At 39.2% G+C, this 22,270-nt stretch overlaps 1 protein-coding gene across 1 annotated transcript; it reads left to right on the plus strand.

The window, feature by feature from the left end:
• Positions 1–1,921: 1,921 nt before the first annotated feature.
• LOC126168881 (60S ribosomal protein L32) lies at positions 1,922–21,139 on the plus strand. Its single transcript, XM_049920595.1, has 4 exons — positions 1,922–2,076; positions 2,382–2,477; positions 18,426–18,578; positions 20,934–21,139. Exons 2-4 carry the CDS (start codon positions 2,385–2,387, stop codon positions 21,090–21,092), a joined length of 405 nt encoding a protein of 134 aa, XP_049776552.1. The 5' UTR covers positions 1,922–2,076; positions 2,382–2,384; the 3' UTR covers positions 21,093–21,139.
• Positions 21,140–22,270: the final 1,131 nt, after the last annotated feature.

Below are 22,270 nucleotides of genomic sequence, written 5' to 3' on the forward strand. Positions count from 1 at the left end.
ATTCCAGCTTCAGCAGAAGCCCACCAAACTAAGATGTGGAGAACAAATTCCACTGGAGGATTATGGGCCAAAAAGAGAACCTGCCATCAGGTTGTCATCTCAAATACAGGACTTCGAAGACACTAAACAGATTGATAAAAGGAGAGACAAAATGCAAAATGAATTTGAAGTGCATTATCAATGATGACATGTTTTGTGCATATGGTGAATATGGGGAAATGTTGGACACCTGTTGGTTTCTAGTAATCTAAGCGAATGCTATGTCATGGAAGAGCTGTTTGCAACGAATGACCATGCTATTCTTACTGCTGAACACTATACTTCCAAAGTGTGGAATTATCTCAATCATTTATATTAGAGTATAGATTTAGGATTAAATACTGTTCTTTGGACTTGGATAAAGAAAAACTGGAGTCACATAGCTGTGTCTCCTTCAGGTGAAGAAGAGTGATACATATTGCTTTATACATTATCTTTTCTACTCTATCAGTGAAACTGTTCGCTTCTTGCTCCAATTCAAATAATAATCTACCTTCCACCTCCTGACCAGTCCTGTCACTCTATAATGGCTATTTCTTAGCACTGTATTATGTTGCTGTACTTACTAGAAACAGAAATACACAAACGTCTGAATAGTATATCCCATGCAAACATCTATTACTATTCCAGTTTCTATCGCGCCAGACAGATCGATTTATTACAGCACCACAGGCACTGGGTGGGAAACAAAGTTATTCTTGCTACCCAAGATGGAATGCATAGATATCACAATGCCTTCTCTCGCTGTAATACGTAATTTCGGAATAACGGGTAGTGCCTGCATGTTGAATCAAGAATATTTGAGCACTACAGAGACAAAAGGGGATTTTTTTATTTGCACTAAATATGACGTTATAGTTAACTTTGTTCTAAATATGACGTTATAGTTAACTCAGACGTTCGACTTATTGACTACCTGGAATAGATTTTATATGTAGTCTACGAAAGACACCACAGGGAAACGGGATGAGTTATTCTGATCATAGTGTGAACTTTAATTCGCCAAGTGAACAGCCAGCAAAGTAAAATGTGACCTAATTCGTTCGTAGTGTTATTAATTAGCAGGATTACAGGCAATAAAATTTTCTTTACATTTCGCAATTGACTTTGTAATCACTTGGGTATGATGATGTGCAACAGTTTCTTATTAGAAATACGAAGTAATTATTAATTACCCACATGTATTTATTTGTGTCAGAGAAGAGAAACTTAATTTCATTGGTCAAGGCAGACGGGTGAAGGCTTATAATAAAATTGTGGCTAGTGTTGCTAAAGCAAGCAATCATTTGCAATTTGAGGTAAATTGGTTTCCGAGAAAAAAATGGCAAGAATCTCAAAGATGCTTTGCTGTATTTAGACTGGCTTGGCAATTAAATACTTTCGTCCTGTGGCCAAGCATAACTTAGAAAACTCAGACAATACATATGAACTTTTTGTATAGATTTCCAAGCAGCCAGCATTGCTATAAGAGAGTTTTGGAAAAAGGCCATTAGGTTAACACTGTTATATTCTAGCAGAACTTACAGAGAGCAATTATGTTACAGAACTATCTTACCTTTAGAACGCAGAATTCCAATCTTTAACATTTCTTGTGATATATTATAACACAATCATAAGAACAACGAAAACATTCGATGTTCTTTTATTCTTTGATTCTGTTTTGTGCATTCATAGGAACTTTCGTGCAGCATCATTTATCGGAGCATCAGAGGGCTATTTAGAATTAGTGGAATGGCATCGGTTTTCTTTCCATAACGAGAAGAATGTTTCAGTACTATAAAAACTGAAAGTTGTTATTTTTGTGTGAAAACGAATGCAATAGAGACCTGTATCTTCGATCTACACAAAATGTTCTGTATTTACTATTTAGGACAGACAGATTTTGTTTCCACAGATGTGTTAAACGATCTATGAGCGTGGCTCAAAGATACTACTTGTTCGGTTCACCCATTTCCGTTTACGCCGCATGGGTAGTGTGTGTGGCGGATGAGAGGTTGGAGAGAAAAATAAGTGTACTTGGTGACAATAATTATATAGGTAAGATTTGTAAATGGAAATTTATATTACTACGATGTGTAGTTTATTTGGATGTATTAACTATTGTGCTTCATTGTGAGCGGATTATTGTTCACGTGGTTACTTCATAACATACTGCGTGCGTTCCAGAATCGTCAATCAAGCTCATGTTGAATATGTTATGTGTTGCAGTATTGTATAGTAGTGAAACTCTTTAGAGTGCTGTGGAAACGTTGGAGACAAAGTGCTGCTTTAGTCGCACTGGATGTACAGTTTTGGGGCCTTGCGCGTTAAGATCATTTGTAAATTCAGTAATTTATTTGCAGATAATGGCGATTCGACCAGTGTATAGACCAACTATTGTCAAGAAGAGGACGAAACACTTCATTCGTCATCAGAGCGATCGCTACAAGAAGCTTAAGGTAAAGTGGTGTGTGTGTGTGTGTGTGTACCTTTTATTATCGTTCTGAATTACAACTTATACGTTCTTTTGAAATTATTTATCGAGCAAGAAGTTCAGGTAACTTTTCCTTCAGTGTTTGTCTTATTATTAACGTGATGTAATTAGAAATTAGCAAATTTTCGTTTTACATGGATTTTTAAAATGCTTTCTAACGATTTAGCATATTCTTACACCTTTAAAAGATACGCACCCCTTACGGTTACATGTACCTAATTGTCAACAAAGCTAGAGTGCACGGTAATGCAATAAGCTAAGCAAATAACACGTTCGGTCAGTGCAAACTCGCTGTTGGTAATTCATCTCCATACACTTCTGGGAGGGTGAACCTGCGTTGTGGTCCGTTCAGTAGTCATTGATCAATTTCTTGTTTGCAAGGGTTGGCTTATCAACTTCGATCCATGACGTTGTGAGTTTGATGGGAAGGATGTAAGCAGCCTGTTATTGATTGTTGCCTCTGTTGGTCTTAGTTACTCCACTGTTTATTATGCATATTGCGTTTTCCAAGTGTTCGGTTAAGCAGGAACCTAAGAGCACAGCTGAAATTGCTTGAAATGACATAGGCAGCAGTCATCTTAATGATCTCGGTTCTTGCAAATATTTTTCAGTTTTCCTCTCTGAATTTCTTTTCACGATTTATTGTTTTGGTATCAAACTGTCTGCTTTAACTTTGTAGCTCAATTCAAGCTGTCAGTTCATTATTTCATGTGATTTTTCCGTGAGGTATGTAATGTGATTTGTTTTAGGATTTTTTTATTGCTCTATGTAATTGAAGTATGTAGCTCATATCCAGTGATTGACTCCATGTTTTGTGATTTTTGGCTGTAGCTTGTTTCTTGTATATTCCTATTGGGCCTACTGTGATTCTGAGGTTCTTACAACATGTTAGTTTCTCCCTGACTGGAACTCCCATTTTCCCACAGCATTCCTGCTGATTTATACGGTTATTGTTAAGAATATCGTGATCACATTTCAATCACCATGGACATGTTTATAATTATTGGTCACTATTTTGATGTCTTATGTATTACGCCTTTGGGTCCGGTACGACATCATTGGTCAAATCTGACGGATGGAATTGTATGCTAGAATTTATCCTAAAAACAGCCGTCAACATTGCACAAGCTGTGTCTGTATTCTGGAGTTAGCTCTGTCCACATAGTTACTAATGTTTACAGTCTTCTCTACGTGCCCTTCAATCACTCATTGTTTTCCAGTTATAACCCCCTCTGTAAAATCCTGTCCCTCCTGTATGCACTCCGAAAATGGCCAATACCCCCTTATAATGGTGATGGTGTAGATACTTTGACATTCCAGATGTGCATAATTGTATAACATAGTGCCCGAGTGGTTGCATATTGCTGATAGATTGATGATTTGTTGATAATTTTACTAGTCAGAGCTGTCAGGTTAAATCATAGTCTTGACTAATATTGCAGTCTACGGTGACTTCAGTTGAAAGTGATTTGTTGTATCGGTAACTGTACAACTATTTTTGTTAGTAGCTAGTTTTGTAATGGAAAAAGATATTCATATGATGTAGGCTGTGGATTGAAAGTAATAGTATATACAGAATAATATGGAAACAGCAGCTGAGTGGCATTATGGCTGTCTACCAACAGAAAGAAACATTTACATTTGGTTGATTAGCAAAGAAGAACAGAAAATAGGAAGACTAAATGTGCAAATGGATGATTGAATGCAAAATGACCCTAACCAGGTGATGACATACTGAACTGGATTAAGGGACATTGTCAAAATGGCAGTGGAATTAATACAAAAATTATTAGAATAGGTGCTTGTAAGCATGTGCTACAGTGACAACTTTTATAGGTGGAGTTGGTTGGCGCTACAAGTTTATGACGTGTCATGGACTTTGCATTTGAACCAAAACCAAAATATCTCAGAAAATGCCACAATAGTATGAAGAGAAAAATATTATCTTTCCATCACTTTCATTATTCAACATTGAAAGAAAACCAGTCTGTAACTAAGGCAAATAGCAAATTTGGCCAAAACATCTCTGGCGTTTGTTGTTGAGTAACAGAACTGTAGCTATGAAAGGTGCTAAAACTGCAACTATAAAAACAAGTGCACATGAAAGAATGCACAATACTGGTGTCCTTTCATGTTGTGCTGACATTACTTAACTTAGTCTAATGATAATTTTGAAATGCAAAACAATGCCAAAACCTTCTGGCATACTGCCAGCTGTTGTTCACATACATGAAAAGGGTTGGATGGATGAGACTGGTATGAAATTATGGATTAACCGAAGGAAAGGTGCTTTATTGAAGAAGAGTTCCCTTGTGCCAGATTAGTTTAGTAGTTATTTGAAAAACTTTATGAAAGAGAAATTGTATTGTGGGGTATTCTTGTAGTACTTAATTCACAATTGCAACATTTAAACTGTATATGAGATAAGAATGCAACAAATGGATGATGGGTGGAATGCAACATGATTTCATGCTGAAGGGAACTCTAAACCAACCAACCAACAAACAAATGTCAGTAGATAAAACAGTTATGGTCTAGAGTGAGAGAAAACATTGTTAAATCTTTCAAAAATGTGGCATAAGTAATGCTCTCGGTGACACTCAAGACACACATCTTGTGTGTGAAGAGGAAGAAGAAGAGAGTTCAGATGACGATTTTCAGGGGTTTTGAAGGTCAGTTTGGTTTTATAAATTCGCATTTTTTTAGTCTGTCTTTGCAAGCTAATAACAAAAATGGTAAAAATGTAGTTTTTAAGTAAATTGCTTAAAAATTAATTTGCATCTTACAGACTATAAAATACAGTTATTGGGATATTTTGGCAAGCAGGGATTGTGTGTGTAAGCCTTTTAACAGTTTTATAGATTTGTTTACTGATTTCCTGATGGCAGGTGTGCCATAGACCAACTTACAAATTATTATGCTATGTATTGCAATGGAATGTGGGTAACAAACAGTATGGACAAGAAACCGGAACCTTTTGAAATATTTTTAGAATTCTGAAAATTGGATGGATAGGTAGATCAAACAGCTGAGGATATCTAGTGCCTTGTCTTTCAACTGGACTATAAGAAGACATAGGTTAAGACCCATCTTGCAGCAATGGGCCAAAGTTATGTATTGAACCTCCCCCTTCTCCCCCCCCCCCCCCCCAAAAAAAAAAAAAAAAATTCTTTGTTGTAACACTGATACGTAGTGCAGCCATAGGTCTACCTTAGGTTGGGAGATAAGAATTTGATTGTGAAGCCAACACATGTGAATGTAGAAGTACTGGTTCTGGTCAAGAGTGCCTATACCTGGGCGCAAGGTGGGAACTGAATGCCCCCTCCCCGCCGCCACTCTGAGGAAGGAAAAATTAGTGCTCTTTTTTTTTTCCAAAAAAAAATTACAGTGGGACCCTTTTTACAAATTTCTGGGGACCCTTATATTTTTTTCATGAATGAGAGGTTTGCCTGAGTACATGGAAAGAGTTGCAGAAAATCATGATTTGAGCATATTATTTAATTAGAAAATCACCACTGTCCTGAGCCATGAAACCATGTGCAGCAGTATACAATTACCATACTGTTCACAGAACATATCCTTTGATAGGACTCAAAAAATCATCTTGTTGTCCTTCCAGCACATTGTTGTTAAAGAAGTCGTTGCTCGTTAATAAAAACGAGAAATGATTCATCTACATTAAAAGAGGAAAAAAATTCCTAGGACACTCCTCACACGTTGGCAGCAAAACTTGATGCAGTGCCCTCCTTTCTTGTTTCACTGTCTTCCTAATTGTCACTGCCAGCTCCTACCTATGTTCCTTCAAAAGCATTTCCCTTGAATCAGTCTCTAGTGTGGGAGTCAGGGCATCATGACCAAAACTCTGTCCTTTAATGTTAAATTTTCAGAAACATCAGTTTCGCTGCTCCATTCTTCTGTTGGAATGTCTTCAGCAGCAAGTGATATACTGCAGCCACTCTTTGGAAACAAGTTAATATTGTTGTGTTACAGAACTACAGACAGCAACAAACACATTGAATGTATGCATACAGTTGTTCTTCCTCTTTGGATACATAGGAATCGTTAGCTCCAGCATGTAAGAACTCTTCTTTAGTTTTGATTATGCCACACCTGTAGACAGTTCGAAATCATATTTCTTCACCATATCGGAAGTATTTGTGTTAAGATTGTCATAGACATCATGGGTGATAATTATCTTTCAATGTCTACAGGCCATAACTCCGTAAAAAGTAAAGTTAGTAACTTTGACACTTCAGTAAACAAGCAACTGTGCTTTCCACACTTTGTAGTTCATACACTCTGTGATTGCAATGTCAAATCACCTGACCGAAGGCACATGGAATCTCATTTCCGATTCTTTTGATGCACATGCAAGTACCGCTACAACAGAAGTAGAGTTATTGACTACGATCTGTGTGTCAACCACTTGAATAGATTACCATTTACTGATTCACAAGACAAAAAATTATAGCCTGTGTGAATTAAAAAGTAAAGACATCAGAAACCCACTCGAACATGTTAGGAATTACATGAAAACTGGATTTCTGTGTGAAATATGTTTAACGTTTATTCTTTAAAATTGGGCTTTCGTAAAGCAAAGTTTGTTAAAACCAGGGGAAAACATAGTTCTTATGGGAGTTTCACTGGGACTGTCAGAAATATTCATTACAAGCAAGATTTCTTTGTAAGTGGGTTCATTAATGTGGGGTTTTACGGTATTAAAATTTCGGCACTGTGCAGGTTTTTTTCAGTGTCAGAATTGTAACTTTTTAAGCTACTTACAAGTCACAATTGGTCTTTCCCAATATCAAAAATACTTAATAACCCCTGTTACAAAATGTCGTAGGGCACCCTTTGCCCGAGCTGTCGGCATTGGTCGTGTGTGGTGAGGTGTGCTCGCTTGTATGAATGAATGAGTGAATGAATAGTGTGTGTTTCTCTTTCTTTAAGTTATGGATACGGCTACAAAGATAAACAGCATGCAGTATTCTGCAGTGGGCTATAATATGATGACAGGTATTAAATTTTTACAGGTGTATGAGTTGATTTGCTGCAGAATAAGTGAAGTGCCACATTTGTGGTGAAGGTATGAAGTTAACCAAAGTTGCAGCATCTCAGGCCACACAGGCCACAAATGAATGTGTGTGACATTGTCGCCATGAAACTTTTTACCGTTTATTTGGAGGTTTTTTTTTTCTTTGTTATAGTAAGCAGTATAGTATGTGTGTTTAATTTCTGTACAATTTTTTCAGATTCATTTGTGCGTTTGTATTGTTGTGTCCTTCTGCCCCCCGGTGTTAGGGGCCTAGAATAGATCCACGACCTTTTCTTGCCAGTCATTAAGAGGTGACTTAATAGGAGTCTTTTTATTGGGTAAAGCTTTTTACTGTGGTCTTATGACCGTTCTTTGGATCTTACCACTTTTGTGATGCCTTTCCCCACATTTTTTGGCTTTTTAAAGTCTGGTTCCCTTTTAACCAAAGTGTAGGCTGTTTGGGGAAGGGTGCCTTACTGTGGTGCATTGCCTCACCATTGTCCTCTGTTATCTTTGGAACCTACTAATCAAGTGGAGCTACCTTTGGTAGCCAGTCTGTAGGGGGGGGGAGGTAGTGTGTCATGTACCCTCAGTGTAGTAGCCCTCTGGCAATGCAGGGATTACACTGCCAATGTCTGAGCTGTGATCTCCCTGTGTAAGCTAAGGAGTAGGTGCCTGTCCACTTTGGGGTACCAGGACTCTGGGCAATGGCTACTGTGCCTTGGCAGGCTGGAGCCCATGGGGAGAGTGTCCAATCGGAATGAGTAGCAGGAGGCAGATGATATGCAATGAAGCAGTTCAAACGTAATATTGGCCATGCCAACACGAATGTCAGGAACAGAGATTTTATTGCAGAAGTTTACAGTCCTATGGCATTTCAGTCATTGACCATACCTCACGGAGGAATGGAAATGGACAGCCATGCAAGTTGAGATCGTGATACATGAACTAACGTGACGTGACAGTACCATGACAGCAAGTGTGTGTTGGACTGATGGTGGCTCTTTTGCTTCACCAAAGCCATTGTTTTTCGTTGGGAATGTCGATCGGTTTAGGGAAGTTGCAGCAACAGAGATGATGAGAAATGGATCTTCACTGATAAGCCATCACACGCCACCGAATCACAGGCATATCAGGCCTGCGCCAAGTTACCAGTCATCATTTCTCCTCGTAACAAGCTCAGTAGAATTCAAGGTGTTATCTTCCATTGGGACCTAACACTACAAACTGCCGAAGAGCTGTGTACAAATGTGGTGTGGCGTGGAGTCCATTTTGTTCGCCACATCCAGAAGGAACCCAAGGATAATAGTGGACACTGGAGCTTTTATCATAGCCTCTGACGGCAACATTGTCTGAGAAGGTTAAGGTCATGGTTTACAGGTGTGATGACAGGCCTTACTTTCCTCCTCCAATGAGATGCTTTAGGTGCCAAAGATTCGGGCATGTCCTCTCGCTGTTCTGATGAGGTTATATGTAGGGCATGTGGACAGGTGTCCCATGGGGGCAGCCCTTATGACCAACACCGTCAGTGTCAACTGTCCGAAACCGCACCCTCCTCGTTTACCGCTATGCTCAGTGTTCAAGAGGGAGAAGAAAATTCAAGACTATAAAATGCTTAAATGCTTGTCTTACAAAGATGCAAGGGAAAAGATTGAATGACTTCATCCGACTAATACTGCCTCCAATTTTGCAACTGTCTTGTCACAGTCCACATGTCGCATGATCAGGTCTCGCACTACACCTCCTGGCCCTGGTTGTATTCCAGGGCCTGCCCCACAGTTGGGGAAGGGAACATCAGCTCCCTCATTCCTACACCGATAGCACCCATGGTTCACACACCATCAGTGTGGCCAGAGATGCCTAGTCCTCTTCTGCCCTCGGGGATGAGGACACCTGTCGAGGTGGTCCCTTCTCAAAGCAAAGACCAGCAGCCACAGGCTGTGGGCCAAAGAAGGGTATGGTCCTCTTGTCTCCCGGAAGGTAAAATGGGGAAATCTTCACAGATATGGAAGTCTTATATGGATAAGCTAATTACTGAGGCTTCAGATGTCCCACTGCCCAGCCCTGCAGCAGTCAAGCCTACCGTATTTACTCGAATCTAAGCCGCACTCGAATCTAAGCCGCACTTGAAAAATGAGACTCGAAATCAAGGAAAAAAAATTTTCCGAATCTAAGCTGCACCTGAAATATGAGACTCGAAATTCAAGGGGAGAGTAAAGTTTTAGGCCGCACCTCCAAATCGAAACAAAGTTGGTCTATTGTAATATGAGACACAATTTAGGCCGAATGAATGACGATGCAGCTACAGTAGTTTGGTTCGCGTAGTAAGCTAAGCAGTTAGGCTTTACCAGGTAGCCATAGCTATGCGTCAGGCGCTCCGTCCATAATTATACGGGTACCCTTCCTTTTTCACGTGCTTCGTCTGGTTTGGATCGATTGCTTATTTTTCTTTGATCTTATAAGTGCCGTTTTCTTTGTTATAGGTGTTTATGTCACTCTAAGCTGAAAATGCATTACTGTACTGTGTCATGCACTGTTTGTCGCATTCTGATAATCAGTGTTTACGGCCTGTCGCCGCTCGCGGCGTGGCTTGCTTTTGTGCGCACTACCGCCGCTTACAATTAAAAAAAGAAAAAGAGAGAAATCGTCTCATTAGCGAAACAATGGCAAGAGACTGCTATTTGTTGTTACTAACACTGCTGCTTTCTTTGACGATCAACAAGAACCAAATAATAGACTGTGTATGATAGATGATGTTCTGAACGAGAGTTTAGCGAAAATTTTTCTGTTTGAAAATCTTTGCAGACGTCTCTTTAGTACATAACATTCTGCACAGAAATTAGTCATCTTAGATTTAAAAATCTAGTCAATTGACGTGCTTCATTTCTGACTATCACTATTAGGCATAAGAATAATACGAATATAAACATGAAATGATATGTATATTCTTCGGCGTTTGCTGTTGTCTCACTCTAGTTTCGTAGTTTATTAAGCGGACAGGATTTAAATGAGATAGCAGCAAACACGAAAGAATACATGACAAAATGTTTATATACGTATTATTCTTATGGTGAAGAGAATACTGCATGTGATTCACAATTCATAAAAGTTCCTATTAGTAACCATCTCTTCTCATAGGTAGAAAAAATTCAGAACGTAGAGTTGGCCATATTGACAAACATCCCAAACAGTCTTGCCAGTCGGATTTTCGTAGTACAGTACATTGAAATGTTGCTACATTCGAAGACTAACAATACAGAATTTGTATTTACTTCGTTGGATAATGTATGAAAATGAAAATGCAGTGGTCGAAACTCGGGGCGGAGAAAAAATTTCGTCTTCCATCGTTTTTTTTTTTTTTTTTTTTTACTGACGCAGAGGTTTTGGCGCCAGTATTTATCTTTGTGCCTGAAAAGCATGCATGTGAATCGCTACATATATTCGATGGCAGAAGTTAGTTGTGGCGGCACCTACCAACATTTTTCAGAACTTCCGCTTACTTTGCACTCGATTCTAAGCCGCAGGCGGTTTTTTTTTGATTACAAAAACCGGAAAAAAAGTGCGGCTTAGATTCGAGTAAATACGGTATGCATGTGGACAGTGGATCACACAATCAGGTAGACCACAATCTGGTAGGGAAGTAATCACACCCAACTTTTCTGTTTGCCACTTTCAGACCAGACTCCAATGCGCCTTCAATGGAGCTGTAATAGCTGCTATCGCCATTCGACCGAACTCGGCCATTTAATGGCTACTTATTGATAATTGGCATAGCGCTTCTGGAAACATGTTTTACAGCAACACACCTCCCTGCTGTGAAAAACTTCCAATCCTACTCTACCAATCATGTTAATGTTGAATGTCCGATGGGGTTTATACACCATATGCTCTGATATTTTCATTGAGCAGGTGCACTACACTTGAGGCTGTGGCTGTTAGTGTTTACCTGTCAATTTGAATGTCAATATGTAATGTTTATCCACCCCTAGATGGACCTTCCCATTATCATGAGCTCTTTAAGTGGCACAGCTCCCTGCGCTATTCCTCTTATTGGGGGACTTAAATGCCCATAACCCTCTTTGGGGTGGTGACGCTATATCTCAGAGGCAGAGTACTAGAACACCTCCTGTCAGAATTGGATGTCTTGTCTACTCAGCACTGGAGCTGCAAAACATTTCAGTGTGGCTCACGTAACGTTTTCAGCTGTTGATCTCGCAGTTTGCAGTCCAAGTATCTTACCGCTGATTCAGTGACGCGTCCATGTCTATCTTTGTGACAGCAATCATTTTTCCTGTAATTCTCTCCCTCTTCACTCACAGACATCTAGGAACATGCTCCATATTGGTCTCTTTTGGAATCTGATTGGCAGGCGCTCTCCTCTGCAGCCACGTTTGCAGCCAGTTGTGTGGAAAATATAGACAAATTGGTACAGGACACTGATGATTCTATTTCGTACTGCAGCAGCAGCAATACCCTACTCTTCCAGCTCATACCGACAACTGCTGGTGCCAGGGTGGTCTGAAGATACAGCCATAGCTATCAGGGAATGCCACAGGGCACTTAGGCAATGCCACACCCAACCGTCCCAAGTATGGACTAAACTCCGCTGCATTTACAGCCATCCACGGCAGCTCCAGGCATCCTTGTCAATGGTAACATCTGCAGTGATCGCATGGTACTTGCCGAATGTTTTGTGGCACACTTCACTGAAGTGTCTATTTGCAGTAATTAACATTCTCATTTCCTGACCTGGAAACACCTTGAGTGCTACATACTATCTTTCCACGCACACAGCTCTCATCATATAATTCCCATTTAGTGAATGGGAGCTTTGCAGTGCTTTGGCAGTGTCGCGATACAGCCCCTGGAGCCAACAAAATCCATAAGCAAATGCTCAAACATCTTCGTGCTGACAGCAAGAAACATATCCTCGGGTTTTTTAATTGCATTTGGCTGGAACTAGTATATCCCTCTCCTTTTAACTAATTACTGGCCAATACAATCTCTCTAACGAATGGTCTGTGTAAGCTATTTGAAAGAATGGTCAACTGCCGTCTTTGTTTGTGCCTTGAAGCTCATGGTTGCCACAAGTTCTGCATGTCAGGGAATTTCAAACGTGTCAGGGAAATGTCGAGAAAATTTGAAAAAATAGTGCAATCTTGTCTTTGTCTCAGTAGATTTGTTTGTTTATGAAGTCATGCATTGTCGCTGGCTGGGTGCAGCTTCCCTACTTCCTCATTCTTACTGCCTCTCCTTACTACAGTCAGCTTGCAGTTAGTGCTGCCACTACTTCGTGCCGCTAGCCTAATAGCTGCTGATGAGAGGAAGAGGGGCATGAGGAGTGGTTTGTTTGGCTTTGATTCTGAGAGACTGTTGATGCTGCGGCCGGAGATAGTGTGCATGAATTGTCTGAGAGATTGTGTGATTGTGTATGTGCTCTCATTTTCTGACAAAGGCTATCGCTGAAAATTTAGTTGTGAGAGTGTGGGTGTCTTTTCTAAATGCCTGTCTGCTGCTCAGCAATACTCTTTATAGTGAGTTGCTACCTCTGCTCATTAGTACTGATTCTCGGGCTATTTGGGCAAGTTACCTGTGGCATGAATTAATCACTGTGGTCTCATTTCATCAACATGGTGTCTGTAGCACGTGAATAGCTGGCCACACAAGTGGACTCCCGTAATGGGCCAAAACTGCAGGCCATTTCTGCCGATCTGAAGCCCATTGTTTCCCTCTAATGTGCAAGCCCTGCCTGTTGGATCTAGTCTCATTGATCTACCTGCAGGCCAAATGTGTTTGCATGGAAATTTTATTTATTCTAGTACATTTTGGCTCCTCGAAAGTGGTTTATGTGTTAGAAAGTATGATCCGATAAGGAGAAGAAAATTGTGGCAGTCACTGCTGGTTTGTATGCTATGTATTCATGTATTTCTTCAAAGAAAAATTACACAATACCTGTAAAATAATGGACATAACAAAACGGCTAACAACTGACAATAATCAATACAGCAGAACCAGCATTTTATTGGGGTTCACCCATATTGTTGGTTTATACAACTCTTCCCCTGGCTTATATAGTTCTTTCAAGACACCTACATTTTTCTGGGGCTATTTCTGAAATCAGTGAAGGTATTTAAAATCTGTCTTGCGACTCCAACAAAATATGTGTTTTTGTCACCATGTGTTTGTCATTTTATTACAATAAAATAAGTGATCTTAATGAGACACATGTACCAAATGGCTTCCTTTCTCCATCTAAAGCAGTTCATGACAAAAGATGTTGATATTAGTACTTAAGATTTTTGCTCACACAGGGGAGAAATAAAAAGGCCTTACCTTTTTTTTGTCAACTAATCTCTTTACTTTACCTTGAGATCTCAAAATTGATGAGGGAAAAATGCTAAAACTTGTTTGGAAATAAGGGAAATATCAGGGGATTTCATTTGGGGAAACTTGTGGAAACCCTGAAGCCAGATGGCATATATCACAATTTCAAAACAGCTTTCAGGCTTTCTGATCCACCTCGGATCACCTGGTTTGTTTGGAACCCACAGTGCGCAATGCATTTGGCATCTCCAACATCTGCTTCCCATCCTGTCTACATTGTGTGAGACATCTCTCTAGGGCAGTTTACCCAGTTTTATCCAGAAATTTCTCTCTCCAATTTTTTTCAGGTCCAGATAGGTTCGATTATCAGCAACCACTATGTACAGGAAACTGGAGTCTCTCAGGGGTTGGTTGTGAGCGTAATGCTTTTTATCGCCATCAGCGGTACCATAAATGCAGTGGGGCCCCACACTCTATCTGTCACTGTATGTGAATAATCTTTGCCTGTACAATGCCTCTGCATCACTGTGCATTGTTAAGTGCCAACTTCAGGGGGCTGTCAGGAGAGTCAGTGATTGGGCCCTGAGCCATGGCTATCAATTTTCTTGTATAAAATGATGAGTTACGAATTTTTGTCAACTCTGGACTGTGCACCCACACGCAGAAATTTATCTTGGTGACAAGTTACATGAAGTTGTTGAAAGTGTCCAATTCTTAAGTATTTTATTTGACTTCAAGCTAACTTGGCTGCTGCATATCTGCCAGCTTAAGGCAACTTGCCTGAAGAAACTGAAATCTTAGTCACTTCTCATGGGGCACAGACCACACAGTTCTGCGATTTTACAAAGCACTGATTCTATCCCACTTGGTTTATGGATGTGTTGCCTGTGTGTCGGCAACACCGTCTGTATTGAGCCTGCAGGGCCCTGTTCACCATACTGCCATGCGGTTTGCAGTGGGGCCCTTATGTACAAGCCCTTTTGACAGCCTTCTGGTGGAAGCTGGAGTCCCACTGCTGCAGGTTAGACAACAGCAGCTTCCAGCAATTAATGCAGACACCATCTGTCAGATGCTTATCCACCCAACTCTGTTCCACAACCAGCAGTTCACACTGTTTGTGCATTGACCAAAACTGGCAAGACCACCAGGGATCCTACTCAATATTCTACTGAAGGACCACCAACAGCCTACATTAGGCTGTGTTCCTAGAGCTCCCTCTGGAGCCCTCCCTCCCAGGTGGGCTGTATTCTGTCCTGTGATACAGTTGGACCTCTATTGTAGTGCCAAGGAGGATGCCGATCCTACACTTCTCCGATACCTTTACCTTTGAATCCTCCACGATTATTCTAATTCAGTATCCATCTACACAGATTGAAAATAAACAGCAGGGTCAGTTACAGTTTTGCACATGCAACGGGACGCGAGAAGCACTATCCGCTGAGTACCTACAGTGTATACGCTAAAGAGTTGGTTGCCATCCCTCAGGCTTTTTGGTTCGTCAAATCCCAGGTCATGGCAGAACTTTCTGATATGTAGCGATTCGGTGAGTTGCTTAAAATGTGTAACCCTGTGCTGTCCCAAAAATATTGTGGTTACCAACATCCAGGACCTACTGATTGACCTCTACAACTGTGGACAGACAACGACCTTCTGTAGACCAAGCCACATTAGCATTCCAGGAAATGAATTTGGTGACTGTTTAGCTAAAGATGCAACTACAGGAGATAAAATTGACGTTGGTATACTGGCATGTATTTAAGATTACATTGCACGCAATATTTTGAGGCTGTGGTAATTGGAGTGGCAGGCTACCACGACCTAAAACAAGTCCAGAGTGATTAAAGGGTCCACTAAGGTGTGGCATACATCTACCCAGGCCTCTCAGAAAGATGCCATAGATTGTTGTGACTAGACATTGACCACAAGACTCGCCCATGAATTCCTTCTGCATCAGGAGGATCCTCATTGCTGCTGCAGTGTCTACTGATGATAGCTCATTTTCTTGTTGACTGGCCGATCTGCAGCACAGTCTCAACTTGCCTACATCAGCGAGCGAGATGGTGCAGTGGTTAGAACACTGGACTCGCATTTGTGAGGACAACTGTTCAAACCCACATCTGGCCATCTTTATTTAGGTTTTCTGTGATTGCCCTAAATCGCTTCAGGCAAATGCTGGAATGGTTCCTTTTAAAGGGTACGGTTGACTTCTTTGCCCATCCTTTCCTAATCCCATGAGACCGATGACCTCATTGTTTGGTCCCCTCCCCTAAATCGACCAACCAAACCTGCCTTAGTACGTCAGATGCTTGTGGATGACGTGACAGCCACTATCAGAGTGTTACATTTCCTGAGGGAGAGCAGATTTTACTCTAACATATAATACTCTTCCACTTCAGTGTTAGCGGTGGGAGCGAAGGCCTCCCTCTGTGGCAGGTACTCACCAAGCGACCGCAGGTTACTTTCGTCCCCTCTCACCTTGCTGTGCCTTTAGACTCTCTTGTGCAATATGTTGTATGGGTGGGTTACCTCTATTTGGTTTTACCTATCATGTTACAACTACCATCAAACCCTTTTAAACTCTTTGACCTGATTATACAGTTTGAGCAGTCAAGTTCCCCCCCCCCCCCCCCCCTTTTCCCATCTCATAAGCAGGGACTGATGGAATAGTTTAATCCCTTAAACACATAATCTTGTAGTATCCTTTTCTGTATTCATATATGCTGTGGATTGAAGATTTCTCTTCCTAAATTTTTGCATTAAGTGTTTGTTTTGATGTGTCTTTAATATAAGAAATGTCATTTTGTGTATCTCTGCCCAAAGCCACCTAAATCCCATTGTTCCATTAGTTTCAGGTCCTTTTACAATTAAATATATGTGGTATTATTTGTCAGTTTAATGTGGATGACATGGTTGCCAGATTGTATAAGGATGTAATGGCAGTGTCTACCACCTTGCTGATGTCATGGGTCAAAGCTGAGGGGTGTATTGGTAGTTAAAACTTAAATGTGGAAAGTTTTTATGTTGTTGGCTGGTGGATGGGGCTAAATGTAAAAAAGAAAGAAATATTAAACATACCACTGTGAAAACATCGGTGTACTGTTTCTCTCTCAAAAGTTTGGAATTCAATCTGCTAAGGTGATTGTGGCTGGCTCCCCTCTTCCCCTGAAATCTTAGTTATGATTACTATCTGATCTGTAGCATAGTCTAAGGTCTGGTCTAGTCTAGGTCTAAGGCTGATAATTTGGTTGATGGTTGGTTGGGCCTACAAGTGTGTGAAATAAAAGTTGTTGTAACAGCTTGAGTTGTAGCCTGCCTAATTTTTACATTTGTGTCATAAATACAATTTGCCACTTTTAACACACTTCATCGTAAAACCTAAAACTGCAAGATAAATTCAGGAAACGTGTAATAGGTGGTCCCAAGTCTCCAGAGAGTATTTTGATGCATATTATATACAGGTATCAAAAATAAACTTCGAATATTTCAAAAGGGTCTGCTACATAACATTTACCTGGTAAGTCTAGAATAGGGCCAGAGGCATAATTTCCTGTTTCGTGGAAGAATATTGTCAGTGCATGCCGTGAGGTATGTTGGGAATAAAAGGTGTGTCAGCTGTTTGTGTTATCCAGCCAATGAGAGAGCAGCTGGCAGATGACATGTTTTGAAGTAATACATTTGGAACAAAGCGTGAAACATTGTTGTAAACTAGGATTATAAATTTAATTGGTCTTTGAGTCACAGCTGTTTAAACTGTGGTAGCATTACAAACCAACTGCCTGTGATACATTTTTTTAAAAAGCAGTGAAATATTTCTCTATTTGTTGCTATGCAATCAATCTGTGCAGCACACTGAGCAAGCGGATCAATGTCCTTTAATTAAATCATGGAAGAAGGTAGGTGGATTAGTGTTATTGAACCTGTCTCTCATATTATTAATAAATATTGATCCACCTATCTTCTCTCATGATTTAATTAAAAAACATTGATCCAATTACTCAGTGTGCTTGCGCATATCGATTGCATAGTCATTTCAAAACATCGTTTGATACATTTTTGTTGGTCTGCAATGAAACCATGAGGCATGCACTGATATGTGAGGTCGGTGCACAGAAAAGCAGCAAATAAGACAGTGGTTTCAAAATTCTGCACTAGAAATACATTGCCTCTCATTTTGTCTCTGATTGGTCATGTAAAGGAATCACCCCATTGCCTACACGAACTGACGTGTTGCCAACCTATGTGCATTAGGTAAGCACTGCTGCTGGCCCTGATCTAAACTTTTAGCCTGTTTACCCAGTCCACTTTCCTTTGCTACTTATTGGGTTGAAAATTCACACTGTAAGTGCATAGATATAGGAAAGTGATCTGTTGTACATTCTCATCACTGAAAGTTGTGAAATGTAGCACATTCATTTTTTTCTCATGAAGTTTCAGAAACATGAAGTTTATCTATGAAATTGATTATTGTGTACAATTAGTTCAAAGCATCCCCTACTTTTACATGGTGTTGATTGCAAGGGCATGTGTTCATTGTACTCTTCATACTTTTTTCAGAGATCATGGCGTAAACCAAAGGGAATTGACAACAGAGTGCGCCGTAGGTTTAAGGGCCAATACCTTATGCCATCCATTGGTTATGGTAGCAGTCGTAAGACAAAGCATATGCTACCAACAGGCTTCCGCAAGGTTTTGGTACATAATGTCAGGGTGAGTTATAAACAGCATATTCATTCATAATTTTTAAGTGGAAACTTTTTATGTAATGGAAGTTCTGATTGCTTTCACTTTGTTTTTGAAACATGTCAACTACTGGTAGCTTTGTTTTGGCTGTTCCATGTGTGTAATTCGGCATGCAAAATGTTAAACATCCATTTATATGAAAGTGGAGTTTGTTAGAAGTAAGCTGAATATTTTTGTAGGTATTTGATATGTAAAAACTTTATGTAGCTGAATTTGTATTGAAATGCCAGTATAAACTCAATCATGTTATGGTGGAGATTGAAAACCAGAAAAAGACAGTGTTTACTAAACACCAGTTAAGTTTAAAGAAGTAAAAACTGGGGCTATATTGAGTGCTGATTGTTTATGACTGACAAAAATGGTGGCAACCATAAATACATAAAATAATTGAGCCAGTAGAACAATGAACTACAAATTTTCATTTTCTTTTGAGTTGTCAGTATGCTTGTAGGTGAGGGGTGTGTTACTGAATGCCTGTAGTTTTGTGGTTGATGCTACAAATTTTCATTCTCAATGAGCGTAAAACAAGCAATTGTGTAAAAGCGTATTGTAACCAGCATTTTGTAAAAATGATTTGCAGGGGGAAATCTAGAGGAAGTTTGGATGGAAACGGTAATTAAGACACTTCCCCTAAAGAAAAATGAGGTTAAATAATGGTTGTACCTTGAGTAGCAGTACTTGGAGAATGGACAAGAATGGATGGAAGTATATGAAAGCTTGAAAAGTAACGATGTGAAAGAATGTAAGATTTGTGAAAGCTGTAAAGTTAACAGGATGGAAGCAGACTTAAATATTGCAGAAAAAGGAAGAAAACTAATTGGGTTAACTTGTATAGGTCAAATTTAGCTGTCTCAAGAGTCATGGATTGACACTTCTGTGTAATAAAAACATGCAGTTCTGAGAGTTGCTCACAAACCTAGTTAGGGAGAGTGCCCATCTGTGACTATTGTGGGACTGGGAGAGACAAATTTTGAACTAAGTTTTGTCTGCAGACAGAACCTTTTGTGACAGGAAGCCTCTGAAATGCTAGTATGATCTATAACAGTCAAGTTGGTATAAACGTACCAAGAGTTTTGTTGTTAAGAGTGTTACATTTGTAATCTGGCTGAAATGGAGTTGAAATAAAACCACTATGAAGAACCAGTTGTACAGAAATGTATTCTTTTTCACCTACCCTAAAAAATGAAAACTGAGATGATAGTTTCAACTCCATAATATAGGTAAAGCTATTTTGTTGCATAGAAAAGTTGTACAATGAGCGTAAGGGTGTATTTGTGATTTTAAGGTTTTGCTTATTGTGTGACTGTTTTTGTGTGAAAATCTTAAGTTTTTCACTACTGCATTGATTGCTGTATTTTATGCTATTTTGTAACTACACAGTTTTGTCCAAATTGACAGACTTTGGAAGCTTCTTGCCTGTATATTATAACCTATGTTAACTTGGGAAAAAATGGTGTACACCATTATTTGGTCTACATGTAGAAATGACATTTCAAGTGTCAATGAGTACCTGCTTGACATATTTTTGTACAAATTTGAATAAAATTCGATGGCCATTATTGACATAGTGAGACACTATCAGTTTGAGTTTTATCTTGAGAGCTCTGATGTTACTTTGACTTATCAGACTAACAGATTATAAGTTCAAACAGTTCATGTTAAAAAAAAAAAAAGCTGCTGGAAGATATTGTGATTCAGGCAAAGGGTGCTCCAATAATTTTGACCATAAAGCCTTTGGTTTTCTTGCCATAAGTGATTGATGCTCCACTCATTTAGAACTTCGTACTGATAACTAGGAATACATTCTTCTCAAGCCAAGCAAAGAATTAGATTAATCCTGTCCTTTGAGGTGTTTTGTTCTGAACATACAGTATGAAATGTGGCACAATAAGGTGTGACATACTCAAACTTGATGGAAATGTGTCTCTGAGAAGCTTGACATAAATGTTTGCCATGACACTAGCCAAATAAAAATATATATGGAGAGGACATGTAGGTGTCAGTTTAACATCAGCTTCACCATACAGCTACACTCTCTGAAATTTGACAATCCATTGAGGTTAGGGCAAATAATGCCATTCACAGTAACTGAGAAAAAATTATAGATATTACCCTCAAATGAGTTTTGTACTTCACTACTTTGAATGAAAAATAAAAGTATAAAACAATTTGGTAACATCAGAAGAAAAATGTTTTGCTAATATTATTTAGTCATATTAATTTTTCTTGTCATTTTCTATATCTTTTAAGAAATTTTATTGCTGGTAAGACTTCGTGGGACTGTGTTATTTTGGTGTAATATATACTTTTTTCTCTTAATAGGAACTGGAAGTCTTGATGATGCAGAACCGCAAATTTTGTGCTGAAATTGCACATGCGGTTTCTTCAAAGAAACGTAAAGCTATTGTGGAGCGGGCACAGCAGCTATCCATCAGAGTGACCAATGCTAATGCCCGCTTACGTAGTGAAGAAAATGAATAATGTGACTTATCATTGTAATAAAAATAAAATTCTCAAATATTTTATAACTTGTTCAGATACATTGTCTTGAATGTTACCTCCCACTCACCTTTAGTTTTGTTTATGGTATTGAATAACTACTATGTCTTTTCGTATCAGTAATCTGTTAAGAAAAGTGTCTAAACTTCACCAGATACTTGTAAAAGAGGATCGCTTAACTTCTTTGCTGGTATTAGAGAGCACACAGAGCCACAAGAATTGTATTTTACTTTATAATTGCAAATGGTACACATGCAAATTTCTTAGAGGGATCATACTTTTGAAAAGATCGCTTTGTTACAAATCTGTAGTAACATAACATAAAAAATATCTCTATATATTTTTGTTACAGGACTGGGATTTGTAATGTCTCCCTAAAACAGTATAGACATATGAACAGTACACTTGAAAAGCAAATAGACCAAGATTTCAAAGATCTAAGGTTGTAAGAAATCCACATCTTTGGTTGCATTATATTAGCGGTCCAAGTTAATACATTTGGCTAGTTTTGGCACCAAAAGCTGTCACTTGTATGCCACCACCAATATGATTCTCTGTAGTCTGATTTTAATGACTTACTTATTTCATATTATATACCTTAAACTGCAGTTTCTCCAGCCTCTGTGTCACTCGTGAGCTGTCTGCCGTTGCCAAATGTCTTAAGTGTCAGTGAAGATGTGATGTTAGAGTAGTGCAGTGTTTGTATAAAGCACAACAGGCTCACATGGAGTCTATTTTTTGACACAGACCATTAAGCTGCCCCCAGGTGTAACAGTCATAAATATCTTCTCCTTGTGGTAGTCTACTCCCTTTAAGTAGTTTAAATGAGTACAGTAAAGCACTGTGCTCTTTTTGGGATGACTTGCTTTACATTTTAGTTTGTAATACGTATAGCAATCTTAGGTAAGATGTAATTTTATCCCTGGTGTTTATAAAGGCCTTTATTTTCCTCATACATAAAAATTATAGTGAACTGTTCCGAAATGTGATTTTGACTGTGTGGATATATTAAATGTCAGTGAAGTACAGGGAAATGATTTTTTAAATACTTTGTGTGGAGTATGTTTTGATATATTACTCTTGCATTATTGTCAAATTTATGATGTACTGTAGTATTGTTCTGGATTTTCTAAACTATTTTGTTCACTGTAGTCACAGTT

Source organism: Schistocerca cancellata, chromosome 1 (assembly GCF_023864275.1).
Source record: "Schistocerca cancellata isolate TAMUIC-IGC-003103 chromosome 1, iqSchCanc2.1, whole genome shotgun sequence".
Taxonomy (NCBI): domain Eukaryota; kingdom Metazoa; phylum Arthropoda; class Insecta; order Orthoptera; family Acrididae; genus Schistocerca; species Schistocerca cancellata.